Here is a 17,553-nt window from a genome sequence, read left to right as displayed (position 1 = left end):
TTTTTATGACTTCTTTTATAAAAAAAATAGATATAGTTTTTTTTTTGTGTCACTAAATATATTTGGATCAGAAGAGTTAAATATCAAGGAGTATTTTATCCATAAATAGTGAGTAAATCTATTAGTAAGTTTGATATTATAACATAATTTGAAATCTTAATATTTTAGATAAATGAGTCTTTCACACTTATATATTGCTTAACATATTCAATTTTAATTAATGTGAGACCCACACTTTACACTTTCACACTTATATATTGCTTAACATATTCAATTTTAATTAATGTGAGACTTACTTTACACTCTAATAGATATGATCAAAATTTATTACATAAACATTTTTCATAATTCTATGAAATAGACAAAATTAAAATTATTTATATTTAAAATTAATTAGACATGTGAAATGCTCTGGATGATATATTAGCTATAAATCGAAATTTATTTGATAAATTTAACATTAAATGCTCAAAAGGATATATTAAAGATCAGAGACTATCGAAATTTATCAAATATACATTTTAACTAAAATAAAAGATTACCACAAATATTACATTTGCACATATATTTCTTTCTCCTCTTTCATGCCCATCATTCACAATTTTTCTACTTGTTTCCAAGGTGGAAACAAGACAGGTTAGTGAGGTGAAAATTCCAATCCATCATACCCAGAAAAACCAAGTTAAATGGATTGAAGCTATTAGATTCAACATATTTAACCACTCCTAAATTAAACGAGTTTTAATAAGTTTGCTCATTTTTCAGAGGTTATTAGTTATTTTGCCCCAACTCACTTAAGTTGTTGGTTGAAGAGGACTAACCCGAGTCAAATTGAGGACCTTTTTATAATTTATATATTTCCAGTGTTGTTATAAAAGTCCTTGGAAATTTTTATTTTACTTACTAATTTTTTGAGTTCATTGTTATTGAACATTATGCATTTGTTTTCATGATTTTCCTCATTTTTCTAGCATTTTTTTTTTAAATTATGGATCAACCATTTCAAGTAATCACCAACCTGTGATGGATTCAACCGAGATATATATTTTTTTGCTTACTAAAAAACTGAATTGTATTCACTCACATTTTGGCAATTTGTGCCTCATCAACGCTCATTGTATTCCATTTATAAATCAGTATAAGCTTTCAGTTTGAATAATTGCCCGATAAACATTAAATTGGAAGGGAAACTCCATCTCAGTAACACCTAATGCCAAATAAAAATAATATTAAATTATAACAAATGGTTATTAAACGACTATTTCAAAACAAAAGTACTCTATTCATCAAGATGACAATTAAAAACCTGCAACGGAAACAGAAATCAAGTGGAAGGAAAACTCTAAAATTTCCACTACTTAAAGATATTTGCAAATTATGGTTTGACCCGATGGAAAAGCAATGCATTGAATTTTTTACGTAAATAAAATTTTAAAAAAAAAATTACCAAAATAACATCTGTGCAACATTATTTACCCAACTAGAACCAATCACTGTTCATGCTCAGAATTCGGTTTTCCGGGAACCGGATTCTGAGCTTCAATATATATATATTTTTTTTACAACTCAGAATTCGGTTATCGGGGAACCGAATTCTGAGTTGTTTTAATTTTTTTTTTTGTTTTTTTTTTGCGTTTGGGGCCCATTTTGGGCGAATGCTGGAAGTGGAACGGACCGTTCCGGAAGCAGAACGGTCCGTTCTGCTTAAACACTTAGAGTGTTTTTTTTAAAATTAGAACGGACCGTTCCAATTTTTAAAAAAGCACTCTAAGTGTTTAAGCAGAACGGGCCGTTCTGCTTCCGGAACGGCCCGTTCCACTTCCAAAACTTGCACACACTGGACCACAAATGCAAAAAAAAAAAAAAAAAATTAAAACAACTCATAATTCAGTTCCCCGGGAACCAAATTCTGAGTTGTAAAAAAAAATAATATATATATATATATATATATATATATATATATATATATATATATATATATATATTGAAGCTCAGAATTCGGTTCCCGGGGAACCGAATTCTGAACATGAACAGTGATTGGTTCTAGTTGGGTAAATAATGTTGCACATATGTTACTTTTGTAATTTAAAAAAATTATTATTTATGTAAAAAATTCGCAATGCATTTTTTTTTATTTCTCACTGATATTCAAACTATAGTTTGCTAACCTAAATCATGTTCAAAGTTCAAACACAAGTCAAATATGACTGTCAAACATGTTATTCGCAGATGAAATTCAATTTGCACTCTAATTCGAAATGCACGTAGAAACTCGGCTTCAATAGAGGCTTTCTCAAGCAGAAAGTCATCTTGATTTTGTTATAATTATAAAAAAAAAATATCTTAAATAAATGGTTTCTAAAACAAGGGACCTATTGATAATGGCAAACACATTTCTCCATGCGTACACAACAAAAAAGAATCAAAAGATTGCGCAAGTCTAGTGACACCTCTCCATTACCAAATTAGTAAATCTTCAATAGATAAATCCTAGTCAGTCACACAACAAATACCACTAGTCATTAATAAGGGTCAATATTTAATCCCCAAAAATGGTAGACAAAATTCATATACGAATTTTTGGTGCTATATTCCAATATAATCATAGCTTATGAAAGAATCTGAAAACTACAAAATCTATTCCATGTCATCAGATCTACGATATGGCATGTATCTGTGGTCCTTTGCAGCATTCCTCCTCCTCCTTTTCTCAACAAATGCTTCAAGTTTTCCAGATGACTAAAAATGATGAGTAAATATAGAGTTAGTAGAAAAGACAATAAACAAATGGCATAAAAGGGTCGGGGTACGGTATACAGAAAGATGTTCTAAGATATATATACCTTGAGATGATTATATTTTTCAATAAGCCTTTGTTTCCGTATTTCAGCTGCAAGGAATAGAAAAAGCAGTCAGCATCTATAGTTTGATGCTTCATTTTAAATGTATTTATCTGTTTGATAAGTCATTAAATTTATTAGTTTAGTACCAATTAACCCTCCGTTAGATTCATAGGATTGCCAAGGAACCTCACTGCTATGCGTGAATAACTAGGACTCTGTTTTCACTATAAACAGTTATAGAAGAAAATAGGGTAAAATGAATTAAACTTCTCCAAATTAAACTTCTCCAATAAGTTAAACTCGTATACTCCAACTTTTATAGAAAATCTCTTATCTAACTTATCCAAAAGCCAAGATACATATGTTGATACTTATGAGAGAAGTTTAATTCATTTTATCTTCTTATTTTGTTTTCTTATAAAACATTTATGGAAAATATTATCCAAATAAGGCTAGATTGCTTTCCAATCATACTACATAGATGCGGCTTTACATCCTACAGACTACAAACTGTAACATCCCCTTAGTATATCTCCTCAAATACATGAATGAAAAAGGGCTATTATTGTTGTAACTGTCATAGTAATAGTAATAGATTATAAGGTTAAATAGGACTAGCATACAAAATTTCAAACACAAGCTTAATTCTTATTAGTTAAATTGGATTGAGTATGACAATAAATTATGAGAAAGGTCTAAGTTTCCCTACCAAAATAAAGAATTATTTAATTAGGAAGACTAAGCAAAACAAAATCATTTTATTATAAGATACCAATTACTATTTTATAAAAGCTAGTCTCTAGTTTCTATGGTCCAATGGCTCTTATGCCTAAGGCAACACTACCATAATCAAAACTTTAAGCATGTGACACAGCTTAATGGGAAACTTAGGAATAATACATATTATGCTTCCATGCAATTTTTATACATTTAAAATTGCTTAAAATTTTAGCAGGAAAAGAAAACAAAGCAGTAAACAGATCAGAGAAGATTGGAAAAGAAGGAGAATAGAAGCCTCTGCATTCCTGGATAAAAGTTGAATTCCTTGCAAAGACAGGCTAAGTTTCATTACTTCGTGCAACAGTTAGAGAGTCACTGGATCTGATCTTCCTATAATTCATTCATGTCACCAAGGCCAGGTTCTAAAGAGTAGAAAGTACTATGATAAGTAAAGTCAATGTTAAGCAAGTATGCAGAACAATGGACTTCATGTATTTTTTATGCTATGGAGTTGGCAATTATGAGATAGAATCATAGAACTGGAGCACAACAGTGAGAAAGAACCAGGGAGAAGCCCCCAGGAACCAATACACTGCTCCAGATATTCAAGAGGTCTGGATCAACTCATTACACTGCTTTCTCAATCACCAAAAGTCCCCTAAATTATTTATAGTTTACTCCTGTTTATAGGCAGCTACAGATCTGCTAACATAAACCCACCCTTAATAGGCCAAAGCAGTGGCAGGCCCATTCCCCTTCTTTCTAGCATAAACCTTGTATTTCTTTGACTCACAAACCTCACTAACTAAGGGGTCTATCATAATGTAATCTTAAAAAATTGATTGAACAAATGTACAGTCTAGGATTTTGGCAGAAAAAGCATAATCTCTCTTAATCTGGCAGCACTGTTAGTTCATTGCATAACTTAAACTTTAGGAGCTGAAAATCCATGACACTTGTTTCTTTTTGAAAACTAAGACACAGCAAGTTATAAAAATTTCACAGCTTTTTCATTTTTTAGGCATTCCTAATGACTGTTACAATTAGAGGTGAATTCTGTAGAAAATAAATTTCAGACAGCACATAGTTTTAATGGCATAACGGCAGTTTTAGTGATTCTAGTGATCTATACTTGTTATTTATAAAGCTAAGATGTGAGGCATTAAGTGGTATAAATCTCTAAGATTTAATTATTTTTTATATGTTGACAGTCAATATTTTAAGTAAAGTAAAATTCAGCAGAACGGTTGGCTATCATGAGAAACAAGTGATCCTGAAGGGTGGATACGATGGAGTGATCTGGTGACTACATTGACCTAAGAGACTTTGATGTTAAAAGTTAAATGCCTTAGGTACTTATCTACCAATTTCTATGAATTACTGAAAGTCTAAATAGCTATACAAGAATAATTGCCTAATTGGAGGCTAAAACAGCACTCCTTGATAATAACAACAGGTGAAGTAATGCAATATGTTTAACTGAGCTAATCACAAACTCATACCTAAATGTACATATGTTTGTATTTGTAAGATAACAATTCGGAAAAGCAACAGAATCTTTTGTAAAATGACAATATTGAAAAACAAGACTTGTGTCAAGAGAGAGGGCATGGAAGAAAGAAGGATTACATTTCTTGAGATAAAAAGGACGTTTTCCCTGCTTTGCTGCTTCTCTCTCTTTCTTCTTGTGTTTAGCCAATATTCCTGCATCAATATGCTTTGCTGAACCAGACTTGAGTTGTTTATCCTGAAAAGAGATGTATGTATGATCAAGAAAATTAATAAATATCGTACTTCCAGAGGAAGAAGACAGACTTTAAAAGTCAAGTACTCACAATCCATGATATACGTTCTTCTATTTCATTTATGTGCTTTGGATCTTTATACTTTTTCAATTCCTTCTTAAGAGCCTGTAATGCCCAGATGATGTAATGAGAGGAACTCATAGAATAAGTCAGAGAGAATTCTGTAATTACAGTCAAGCAGACTACCTGTCTTTCAGCAGGAAGATCATTTTCAAATAAAAAATTATATCTCTTCCTAAACCTGCAAAGTACAAGTATATATAGAGAACTTTCCACACTTAGTTGAAAACACTTCTTTAAATAAAAAGCAACATAAAAACCATTTGCATTGAGTTGTTCATAGGCATAAATATAATCCAGCAATAATTAAATAAAATCAATTAGTGAACATACCCTTCAGTGTCAAGGTTGCCACAAAGAGACTCAAATCGTGGATCGCGTACAACCTAAACATTATTGAAGGTACACATAACTTACAATAATATCCACATCTATAAAATGAATAATTCATTAATCATATGAAATTCAACATAACTACCACACCAAATAGCACAAGCACTGAAATTTTAAAACTTCTAATATGTATTTGCATAGCTTAAGACATTGCAATAATTCATTTAACCCAGCTCATATCCAGAATCTACACACATGAAATGAACCCAAAGTCTTAATAATGTGTCAGAATGTGTGTGCACATGTAAAATGTAAAGCAAACAATAAACAACAGACAACAACTGGTCTCCCACCTCTGTATAAGTCAGCAAATGGCTTTACACTGTAGGGATAAAATATTAGAATGATTTGCCTGCTACAGGGCCTCATTAGACATTGAGGAGTTAAACTACTCAATGCGTCAAACAATTCAACAAAAAGCAGTAACATAGAATGAATTTTAAAAAATAAACAGAACATTAAACTGTACAAGTAACAAATAAATCAACCTTCTTTGGAGCTTGGATGACCTCTCTAAAAGCAGAAACCGGCTTCTTGCAACTAGCCTCCATTGGCCTAGGCAAACATTACACATTTATTTGCATGTGGTTTCATGGACACAACACAAGAATAAGAAAACCACTCTAGTAAACTGTTACAAAATACAATACCTGTTCTTGTTAGCCCTTTTTAATTTTTTGTCCTCTCTGGGTTTCTGCAAAAATGCATGTGCCCCATTTGAGCGTGCTTTCTGCAACTCCTCAAACGTTACATCAGCCAGCTCCTTCTCTATCTCCTCCTCCTCCTCCTCCTATAATCATCAAAATCAATCACACTTCACACTCACTATGAACTTGGTTTCAAAGCAACCCCAAAAGAAAAACCTATAAAAACCGCGACTTTATGGTATTTATAAAGTTACCCACGTCTTCTGAGGAACTATAAGAAGAAGAAGACTCGTCTGTCTCACTCTCTTGATACTGTAGCTCCATGGAGTCACGGAATCTGATTTTTTGCTCCTTCAATTTTACGTTATGTACACAGAAAAATAGAATCAATTTTATTGTTACAAGAATGTTGAAATTGAAAATACACGAATTAATCGTTGGAATACCTCAGTCATGTGTTTCCGGTGCAACAAGGCCGCAGCTCAAAACGATGGCAGTATCGCTGATTTGATGGTGAATGCCAAAAATTGAAAAGAACCCTAACACCACGGATCAAAACGACAACGGCTTGTGACGAGGGAACTGACAAAGCACCACTTCAAGGATACCAAAACAAGGAAAATATTTTCCGGCCACAAATTATTTTTTAAAAAATATATAAAAACTTGGATATAATTTTGTCCAATTTAGAATATTTATTGTTTTGATATGTCAAAATTGAATATTGTGTTATTTTTTATAATTTAAAAAAATATATTTATTTTAATCTTTAAATTTAATATTTATATTTTTAATCTTTATAACATATATATATATATATATATATATATATATATATATTATTTTGGTCCATCTTAATTTGTACTAATGATACATGAATGACTAATATAATATTATTTAAATTATAGAGATTAAAAAATAAATTTTATATTTAAAAAATTAAAATGATAAATTTTTATATCTTAAAGATTAAAAATATAATTTTAAATTTGAAAGATTAAAAAGATATACTCTAAATTTAAAAGACTTAAAAATGTAAGTAAATCTAATTATGAATCATACCTTTAGACTATATTTAAATTGATGATAAAACACGAATGAAATAGTAAAACATAATGAAAGTGTTGAAGTTTTTTTAACTGAGTGAAGTTGTAGAGGAAGTTTTGCCTTGTTATTTTGTTAGGGTTTTAATTTATTGGGTCGGAGCTTGTTTTGAGCCAAGATTACATCATTGGTATTCAAATTATTAACACCTCTCCTTAAAACATTGTGTCCACAATGTTGTGTTTGATGGTTAAAAGAGGTAAGAGATTCAATGATTTTTGTGGTTTCTTCAACCTTAGGAGATATCATGATACCACACCTACTGATGCATTCAAGAGCATCTTTATATCTGGCTTGATTCTGTAATAGAATATATTCAACCGAACAATGTCTTCAAAGCCATGATTGGAGCACCTTCTTAGAAGAGACTTGAAACACTCTCATGCTTCAAAAAAGGGCTCATCAAACCCTTGATGGTAGGTAGCTATCTTTGATATGGCATTAATGTTCCTAGAATATAGGAAGAACTTGTTCACAATTTTTTTCTCCACATCACTCCAACTAGTGAGGCTTTGATTTGGATAAGATTGCTACCATGTATTCACCTTATCTGTAAAAGAAAATGGAAATAAACAGAGATAAATTGCTTCCTCATTGCCTTCAAGAATCCCCATGGAACCACACAGAACATGGAAGTTTGATATATGTCCATATGGATCCTCATGGTTCATCCCTACAAACTAATGTGTACTAACTAAGTTGAGGAAGGCGAGTTTCATTTCCACAGTCCATGAGGTTGTTGGAGCTATTATGCTAGAAAATTGTCAGGGACTTTGTTGTTGAGCATAATCCCCTAAGGTTCTTCTTTGATTTCATTGGTTGGCATGATTTCCTTTATTTCCTTCTTGATTAGCCATGTTTAGTTTAGGATTCGATTGGATTGAGGAAGAATCAATGAATATGGCTTTTTATCTTTCTGTTCAAGAATATATTTTTTTAGGTGTGATATGGATGTCGTCCTATAGAAAGGTGTCCAAACACCTTGTGCCTTCAATAAAACTCTCATCTTGATGTACCAAAGGTTGAAATTGTTTTTCCCTATAAACTTCTCATCTTGATTGTGTTGGTCATCTTCTTGAATACTGTCTTGAAGATCCACCATGAACAAAATAAAAAACAAAATGACTGATCTAACTTCAAATATCCACCAATAGATGTAGAATTGTGATCTCAACCAAGCTCACAATACAAATTTATTGTGCAAGATTGAGTAAATCAGACGATACAAAAACAAAAAAGAATGAATCATAAAAGGTGAACAAAGAAGATGAATTGTAAATTGAAATAAGAGTATAAGAATTATATTAGATGATAACTGAACAATCATGTAAACCCTCACAATTTTGTTTACTAGTTTTGTCTAGTCAACCCATACAAGGCATCGAATATATATACAACTTTAATGACTAACTAAACAAAAATGGAAACTATATGATTGTGTAAGGACCACATATCTTATCCACATATATAAAACGCAAGTGATTATATTGGGTTAGGGAATTTTCATCGATGAAAGGGGTTTTAAGGATTTTTTTTTACTTTATATATAATTTGATTTTTTTATTTATAATAATTATGTATAAATCAAAGTTTAATATTTTAAAAATAAGTTATCAATAAAAAAAATTGGGCTACAATATAAATTATTTATCATAAATATAAAATATAATTATTATATTTAAAAGGGTTAGAATTCGTTAACATTATAATATCAAATTAGTGAAATGACACCTTCAATAATTTTTACAAAATAAAAATTTAATTGATCCAACCATTATATTTGATGATATTACTGATTAGATAAAATATATAAAATTGTATAAAATTCTAAAGTTATTTTGTAGTTCTTCATATCACTTTATTTTAACATATAAAATGATAATTAAAATACATGTAAATGTCCATTGTTAGATAAAATATTTCAAAAAAATCCAATTCATTTAAAATTTGATATATATAATCGTGAGTGTAATATCATCAAATACAATAATTGAATATGTTAAATTTGCATTCTATAAAAAATTATTAAATTTATCATTTCACTAATTTGATACTAATATATATATATATATATATTATTTATTTATATATATATATATATATATATATATAAAGTTGTGACAATATTACTATGAAAAAAATCATAAGTATACACTTAAATCAATCAACATTCAAATGGTCCATACAAACTTTGTGTGAATATTTTAAAAGTCAAATTTAATACATAAATATCTTAAATATAATATATTAGTATTTTAGTTTGTGCAATGTAAGGTTAAGTGTTTATTATATATAACTAAAATTTAAAATAAATTATGTATATAAAGAAGTGCTAGGTTTGAATATAAATTATATTTAAATTTTGAATACATAAATATTTCAAATAGGATAAGGATTAGTTGATACCATGTGTTACTCTAAAAGTTAACTTAAACCAAATCTTATACTTTTAATAACTTTTGTATAATGCAAATTTAACTCATCTAATCATTGAATTATGTGATATTATGCTCAAAATTATATATATTAAATTTCACATGATTTTAAATTTAATTAGTAATTCATTACATTACTTTATTTTAACATATAATATGATATTTAAAATATCTGTAAATATTTATTGTTAGATAACATATCTGAAAAAGTTCAAATCATATGAAATTCGTGATGACAAGTATAATATCATATAACTCAACATTTTGGACCATTTAAATTTATATTACAAAAAAAGTTATTGAAAGTATAAGATTTGGTGTAAATTTTTATATTAACTTATATAAATAAAATATTAAAATAAAGTTTTTAGAATTTGTGTATATTATTATGTTATGTAAATAAAATTCGCCATACTTAATTTAAGCAATCCACTACTAGATTTTAATTCTTTAGTAATATTTTCTTTCTTATAATTGTTAAAATGTTATTATATATTAAATAAATAGGTTATTTTGTAACTCTTTTTTTTTTAAATGTCATTATAGATAAAGTAACATTTTTTATTTCAATATTATTCTTTCTAGTTGTTTTCAAAATCAAAGTTTCATATCGAGTAAAAAAATGTCACATAGGTTATTTTGCAACATTTTTTTAAAAAAAATATTATTATAATTGCTTCTAGAATCAAAGTCTCACATCGAGTAAAAAAATATTTCTCTCATCTCTAATTGTTATCCATAATTAAAGTCTCACATCAAATAGATACATGACTCATAAAAAGTATATATAATCATATAATTATACTTAAAATAAATGAACTTTGATATTTTATATATATATAATTAGTGGTGACTAACTAAGAATATCTTCCCCTAAAAAAATTAAGAATCTCTTTAATCTTCTCTTAAAGAACTCCTGGGAGTTTAAGAGACATAAAAATATAATAATTGATAGTAATATCTAAATTAAAATTAATTATCATTTTATAAAGTTAACAAAATCTTAGCAACATCATTAAAATGTTACAAAAATACTACCTTGATAACATTTGAAAAATGTTGCCTAATTATGTAAAAATATTATTAAAAGTCTTTAACAACATGAATTATATACAACATTTAATAATGTGTTGCTAAAGTAAATTAGTAACATTTATATACAATTAAGTAATATTTTTCAAATGTTGCTAAAAATTATTTGTGTTGTAGTGATCAGTTGAATATGATTAATCCATATAAAAAAACAAAAAATCTTACATTTTTGGTATTTAGAATCAATACAAAATTTGATAAAAAAGATAATCAGAACAAAATTAACCATATTATAATAATATTTAATTAGTAAACATTTAAAGATATTAATATGTTAAAACGTATATAAAAAGAGAAATTTATAAATCTCCAATTTGGAGCTTATTTTTATTTAATTAATTTCTTCTTATTTTTTTTACCAAATAGACAAATATTAAGATTATATATAATAATAATAATAAATAATTAAATAAATGAATGAATTTGACTCCTCTAAAGTGAAGGGTGTATTTTAGAGTATTGAAAAAAAAATTAAAGCTTCATCTATTCTAGATCATTAAAAAGGGTCGCACATCATTTATTCACGTATCAAGCTCAATAATACTTTATATGAGAGGGTGTATTGAAAAAAATTCAAGTTCTATATTGACTAAAGATAGAGTGATTAAAGAGTCTATAAGCGAGAGACTACTCTTAACTAATAAGTTAATTTTATAAGGTTGAATTAGACTTAAATTCACTATTTAAGATGATATCAAAGCTATATAAATTCACTCTAAATGGGTCATTCACATTTGATACATGTATCAAGCTCAATATTGTTAGGCGTGAAATAATGTATCGAGAAAAATTAAAATGCCATTTATTTTAAATCATTAAAAAAGATCATTCATCATTTATCCACATACCAAACTCAATAATGCTAGACGTGAGGAAGTATTGGAAAAAATCTATATCCTACATTGATTAAGAATAAAGTAATTAAAGAGTATATATAACTAGGAGACAATCTCATCTTATAAGTTAATTTTTTATGATTTATACCCAAACTCAATATCTAAAATAGAGGATAAAATGGAATAATAATCATGATAAAAAAATTTGTGATAAAATCAAATACATGTATAATAAATTTAAAACTTAAATATAATATCTATTATGAATTTTTAATTAATATTTATTATTGCACTTCATCCCAAAAGTGAAATGTCTTTGGAGAAGACAAATCCAAATAAAAATTGTCATTTTAGTGCTTGCAAGTAAATGTTTCAGAATAAATAAAAAATAACGAGAGCATTTATTAATTTAAGTAATCAGTTGAATATAACTAATAAATATATTAAAAAAAATGTTACAGTTTTGGTATTTAGAATCGGTATAAAATTTGATAAAAAAAAGAATCGTTACATAATTAACCGTATTTAGTAACCATTTAATGATATTAATAATATGTTAAAACGTAAAAAGAGAAATTTATAACTGATTATTCTTTAATTGTAATTATTTATAAGTATTTTTGGGTATTTTTTTACTTATATATATATATATTGTTTATTTTGATAACTATTTATTGGTATAAAGTACTAAATAACTTTGTTAATGAATTTCCATTTGGAAAACCTTAACTAATTAAAATCCTAACTAATTGTCTTATTTAGTAAATTTTATCTTCTCAACCATGTTTTGTCAATCAACAAAATTCGAACTTCAAACATTATTTAAGATGGCTGGATCCTTTTTAAGTTATTTAAAAGGGAAAATTGATATTATATAATTTCTTTATCTTTTTCTCATGGAAGAAAAATATTTGAAATAAATGTACTTCATAAATAAAAATTTGGGATAATTCAGTATCTAAACCCGAATTACATATTGGAGTCTCAGCCAACAAGGCATCCATCTACATTCACAATATCCTTCAATCATGGCTATTGTGATTCATCTTTGTTTTTGTTTCTCCCACATAATAGTCTTTCACCTTGTATATTCGTTAGCTCAATCTGATAATTATATCATCCACATGGACACGTTAGCCATGCCTAAAGTATTCTCCACCCAACACGGTTGGTATCTCTCTACACTTTCCTCTGCATTAGAAAATGCCCAAGTTCTTACCTCCAATGACAATAATAATCTCGAAATCGCTTCTTCTAAGTTGATTTATACCTATACAAACGCCATGAGCGGTTTTAGTGCAAATTTGTCACCCAAAGAGCTTGAAGCTCTCAAAAGCTCCACAGGTTACATTTCTTCCATACCAGATCTTCCAGCTAAGCTTGACACAACTCATTCACCACAATTTCTCGACCTTAATCCCAACACGGGGGCATGGCCTGTTGGGAAATTTGGCGAAGATATCATTGTTGGGTTGGTGGATACGGGAATTTGGCCAGAAAGTGAAAGCTTCAAAGATGAGGGGATGACTAAAATCCCTTCACGATGGAAAGGGCAATGTGAAGATAGCATCAAATGTAACAACAAACTCATTGGAGCTCGTTTCTTTCACAAAGGAGTGCTTGCTAAATACCCCTATCTTGCCAGAAATGAGAACTCAACTCGGGACACACAAGGACATGGGACCCACACATCAAGCACAGTGGCTGGGAGCCAAGTTGACAACGCATCGTTCTTTGGCTATGCCAATGGATCAGCGAGAGGAATAGCTCCACGTGCGAGAGTAGCCATGTACAAGGCCGTGTGGGAAGATAGAACCATGTCATCTGATATAATAGCCGCTATTGATAGTGCAATATCAGATGGGGTGGATGTTCTTTCCTTGTCACTTGGACTTGATGATGTGCCCTTGTACAATGACCCTATTGCTATAGCCACATTTTCTGCCATGGAGAGAGGCATTTTTGTGTCCACATCAGCAGGAAATGCTGGGCCTTACCCTCAAACCCTTCATAATGGAATACCATGGGTCATAAATGTGGCTGCTAGCACTTTGGATCGTGAATTTCGCGGGAGTCTTGTTCTTGGAAATGGTGTCAATATATTTGGCTTGTCACTCTATCTAGGAAACTTATCTATCCACCAAGCTCCTATTGTTTTTCTGGACTCGTGTGACGATTTGAAGGCACTGGAGAATGCTAAAGGCAAGATCGTGGTGTGTGATGATAAAAGTGGAGTCCTTGAAGATCAAGTGTCCTATGTGGGTTCGTCAAATGTTGTTGCAGCAGTGTTCATATCAAGTACCATTGACTTGTCATTTTTCATACAAAATGGTTCTGCGGCCATTGTTGTTAACCCTAAAAATGGAGAAATTATCAAAGCTTACATCAAGAATAACTCTAGTGCAAATGCAAGCATGGAGTTTAAGATAACAACTTTGGGTACTAAACCAGCACCGAGTGTGGATACTTACAGTTCCCGAGGACCATCAAATAGTTGTCCATTCGTGTTGAAACCAGACATCACTGCTCCTGGTACATCAATATTAGCAGCATGGGCTCAAAGTCTACCAGTGGCATTTTTTGGGTCCCAAAACCTTTTAAACAACTTCAACTTTTTAACTGGCACATCCATGGCATGCCCACACGTGGCAGGCGTGGGAGCACTGTTAAAAGGAGCACACCCTGATTGGAGCCCTGCAACAATTAGATCAGCCATTATGACAACATCAAACATATTTGACAATACTAAGGAACTCATCAAGGACATTGCTCATGGTTACAAACCAGCCTCTCCTTTGGCCTTGGGAGCTGGTCATATTAACCCCAACAATGCTCTTGACCCTGGACTTGTTTATGATGTGGGAGTTCAAGATTATGTCAACCTTCTTTGTGCATTGAACTTCACTCAACAGAACATCACCACCATCACTAGATCCTCCTCTAATAATTGCTCCAATCCTTCCTTGGATCTCAACTACCCTTCTTTCATTGCTTTCTTCAATGCCAATGCTCCTTCTAATGACTCAAGGGTAACATGGGAATTTCAAAGAACATTGACCAACGTCGGGGAGGGACAACCAATTTATACTGCAAGTGTGACACACATCGAAGGGTTTAATATGAGTGTCATCCCAAACAAGTTGGTATTTAAAGCGAAGAACGATAAATTAAGTTACAAATTCAGGATTGAAGGTCCAAGCATCGAGAGTTTTGGATATATCACTTGGACGGACATGAAACATGTAGTGAGAAGCCCTATTATAGTCACAGCCTTGTAATTTAATTTCTAGAACAATATTGTGATGAAGTAAAGCTATGCATATGTATGAAGTGAAAATGTATCTATATAATAAATAATTAAATATATCTCTATATTTTATTTAATAAAAATATTTAAAATTTATTAATATTTATTAGATTAATTGATGTTGTATTTGATTTTTAAATTTTAAAGTCTTGAATTTAAATTTTATATTTATAAAAGTAATTAATTTTTAATATTATTTTTTATTATTTAAAAATAAAATCGTCAAAAAAAATTGTATACATTAAATAAGCTATCACCTATATATATTATAAGTTATAGATGAATTGACCGATACTTTTCTTTCAATATATAAAAATGGTATTTTATACGTATATTTACATCATGTATTTAACTTAAATATACACATTTTTAATAAGAGATATTATAATGTAAAAATTGGGTTATATTTTGTAATTTAAAAAATATGTTTTTTATAATAAATAAATAAATAAAACATTAATTAAAATAGATAAATTTGAGAGTATTTAAATTTTTAGATTACCATGAAAAATAACGAGTAAAATTTTTCAAGGCTTCTTTTTGTCGGTAAACACACATTTTTACCTAATTATATTCGTAGTTTTTTAGTTTCTAGAAACTTCTACGTTTTAACAGTGTGTGGGAATTTATAGTGAGAGTTTCCCTTAGTAATTTTTTTTTTTTTGCAATTTTAGTCAGCTAAGCTTACTGTAATTTTAAATTAGAAAAATACAAAATTTCTTCCTTTCTCTTTTCTCCATTTCCTTCTTCCACCCGCTCCACCAAAAAAAAAACCTGGTTTACATTTAATTGTATAGAGTGATCGATAATTGATTAATTTCTCATATATTGCATATATTTTTATATTTAGTTTTAAAATAAAAATATGTAAGAGATAAAAATTTCACTATTATAAAATAATGATATAATTATGTATCTTGAGATAATACAAAAAAGTATAACAAAATAAATCATTAATCATGAATTTTTTTAATTACATATAAATAAAATAAAATAAATATTTTTAGAAATGATTAAATTATTTTATCAATACATTATTTATAAAGGTTTAAATATGATTTTAATCCTAACAAAATGAATAAATATTTATTTTTGTCTCTGTAAATTTTTGTTATTTTTAATTGCTTTAAAATTTTAAATTATGTTTTTAATCCTTATTATCATATGATAATTGTAACGTTGTACATTTTTTATTTATTTATAATTGTTATTTTTATTAATTAATTTATAATGTGATTAATTGTGTATTAGTTGTAAAATTCTAAGGATCTAGGAAGCCTAATGAATTTTTGTTGTTTAGGAGTTGTTTTGAGCTAAGTTCAAAGTTGACTAATTAGAGGAGATTATATAAGGTCTTTCTTAAGAAGTTGACACCATAAATTCATTTCTTTAGAAAACTAAAGAAGTTATAGAGAATCTCTAGAGCTAGAACTTCTTCTTTCTTCTTTAGAGTCTTCTAGTGAGTGTAGAAACCCTTCCTAGAGTGATTGGTGTAGTTGTAGTTGAGATTCAAAACTTCAAAAGCTAAGGATTGAAGAGTTAGTGATTTCATTTGGTGTTGGCTTGAAGCAATCTCGTTCTTCCTTCTTCCTCTTTTTTGATTGGTTTTCAGGTAATGGAAGCTATAACTTGACTCCTCGACTCAATGGGGTGAACGTCATACATGTTTGAACATGTCTTTGTCACAAGATCATAATAAGTTGGATTCTGAGCTAATTGCATCATTTATACAAGGTAAGTTCTGCAACTGCAACTTATAATATTATATTAATAATAATTTATATCACTGATTTTGAATATTTAATATGTAGGAATGGTTAACCAAGATCCAGCAATCAAGATTAGCCTTATCCAAGAAAGAATAACATCTCAAACTGAGTTTAAGATATCATATAGGAAGGCTTGGATGGCTAAACAAAACGCAATTGTTAAAATATTTGGTGATTGGGAAGAATCTTATGCTTTTTTACCCTGGTGGCTTAAATACATGAAGAAAATTGCGCCTGGATCTTTTTATGATCTGTGTCATGATGAGTTTTTCGTTGGTAATCGTTGTCACTGTGGTTATCGTCAGTTTCACAGGTTATTTTGGACATTCAAGCCATGTTGTGATGCATTTGATTATTGTAAACCCCTGATACAAGTTGATGGCACTTATCTGTATGGGAAGTATCGAGGCACACTGCTTATTGCCACAACACAGGATGGTAATAACAATGTTCTTCCTCTGGCATTTGCTGTGGTGGAAGGAGAAACATTACTTGTGTGACACCCTCTACCCCGCATATCATAACTCAATGAATTTAAATAA

At 29.4% G+C, this 17,553-nt stretch overlaps 2 protein-coding genes and 1 pseudogene across 2 annotated transcripts; 2 read left to right on the top strand and 1 right to left on the bottom strand.

Moving 5' to 3' along the window:
* Nucleotides 1–2,430: 2,430 nt before the first annotated feature.
* Nucleotides 2,431–7,072, bottom strand: LOC109794790 (rRNA biogenesis RRP36-like protein). Its single transcript, XM_083070271.1, has 10 exons — nt 6,915–7,072; nt 6,727–6,819; nt 6,472–6,611; nt 6,310–6,376; nt 5,762–5,814; nt 5,555–5,609; nt 5,399–5,473; nt 5,193–5,310; nt 2,844–2,890; nt 2,431–2,739 (listed from the first exon to the last, which is right to left on the bottom strand). Exons 1-10 carry the CDS (start codon nt 6,921–6,923, stop codon nt 2,638–2,640), a joined length of 759 nt encoding a protein of 252 aa, XP_082926397.1. The 5' UTR covers nt 6,924–7,072; the 3' UTR covers nt 2,431–2,637.
* A 4,612-nt stretch (nt 7,073–11,684) lies between these two features.
* On the top strand, nt 11,685–15,830 carry LOC145955484 (subtilisin-like protease SBT3 pseudogene; annotated as a pseudogene).
* Nucleotides 15,831–16,915: 1,085 nt separating this feature from the next.
* Nucleotides 16,916–17,511, top strand: LOC145955984 (uncharacterized). The gene is made up of 2 exons (XM_083071536.1): nt 16,916–16,976; nt 17,054–17,511. The coding sequence occupies exons 1-2, from the start codon at nt 16,916–16,918 to the stop codon at nt 17,509–17,511; spliced, it is 519 nt and encodes a 172-aa protein (XP_082927662.1).
* The last annotated feature ends 42 nt before the right edge of the window (nt 17,512–17,553 follow it).

Source organism: Cajanus cajan, chromosome 3 (genome assembly GCF_000230855.2).
Source record: "Cajanus cajan strain Asha chromosome 3, NIPB_CcT2T_4, whole genome shotgun sequence".
In the NCBI taxonomy this organism is placed as follows: Eukaryota; Viridiplantae; Streptophyta; class Magnoliopsida; order Fabales; family Fabaceae; genus Cajanus; species Cajanus cajan.
Note: the sequence above shows the minus strand (reverse complement) of the source record. Positions and strands in the feature narration are given on the sequence as shown.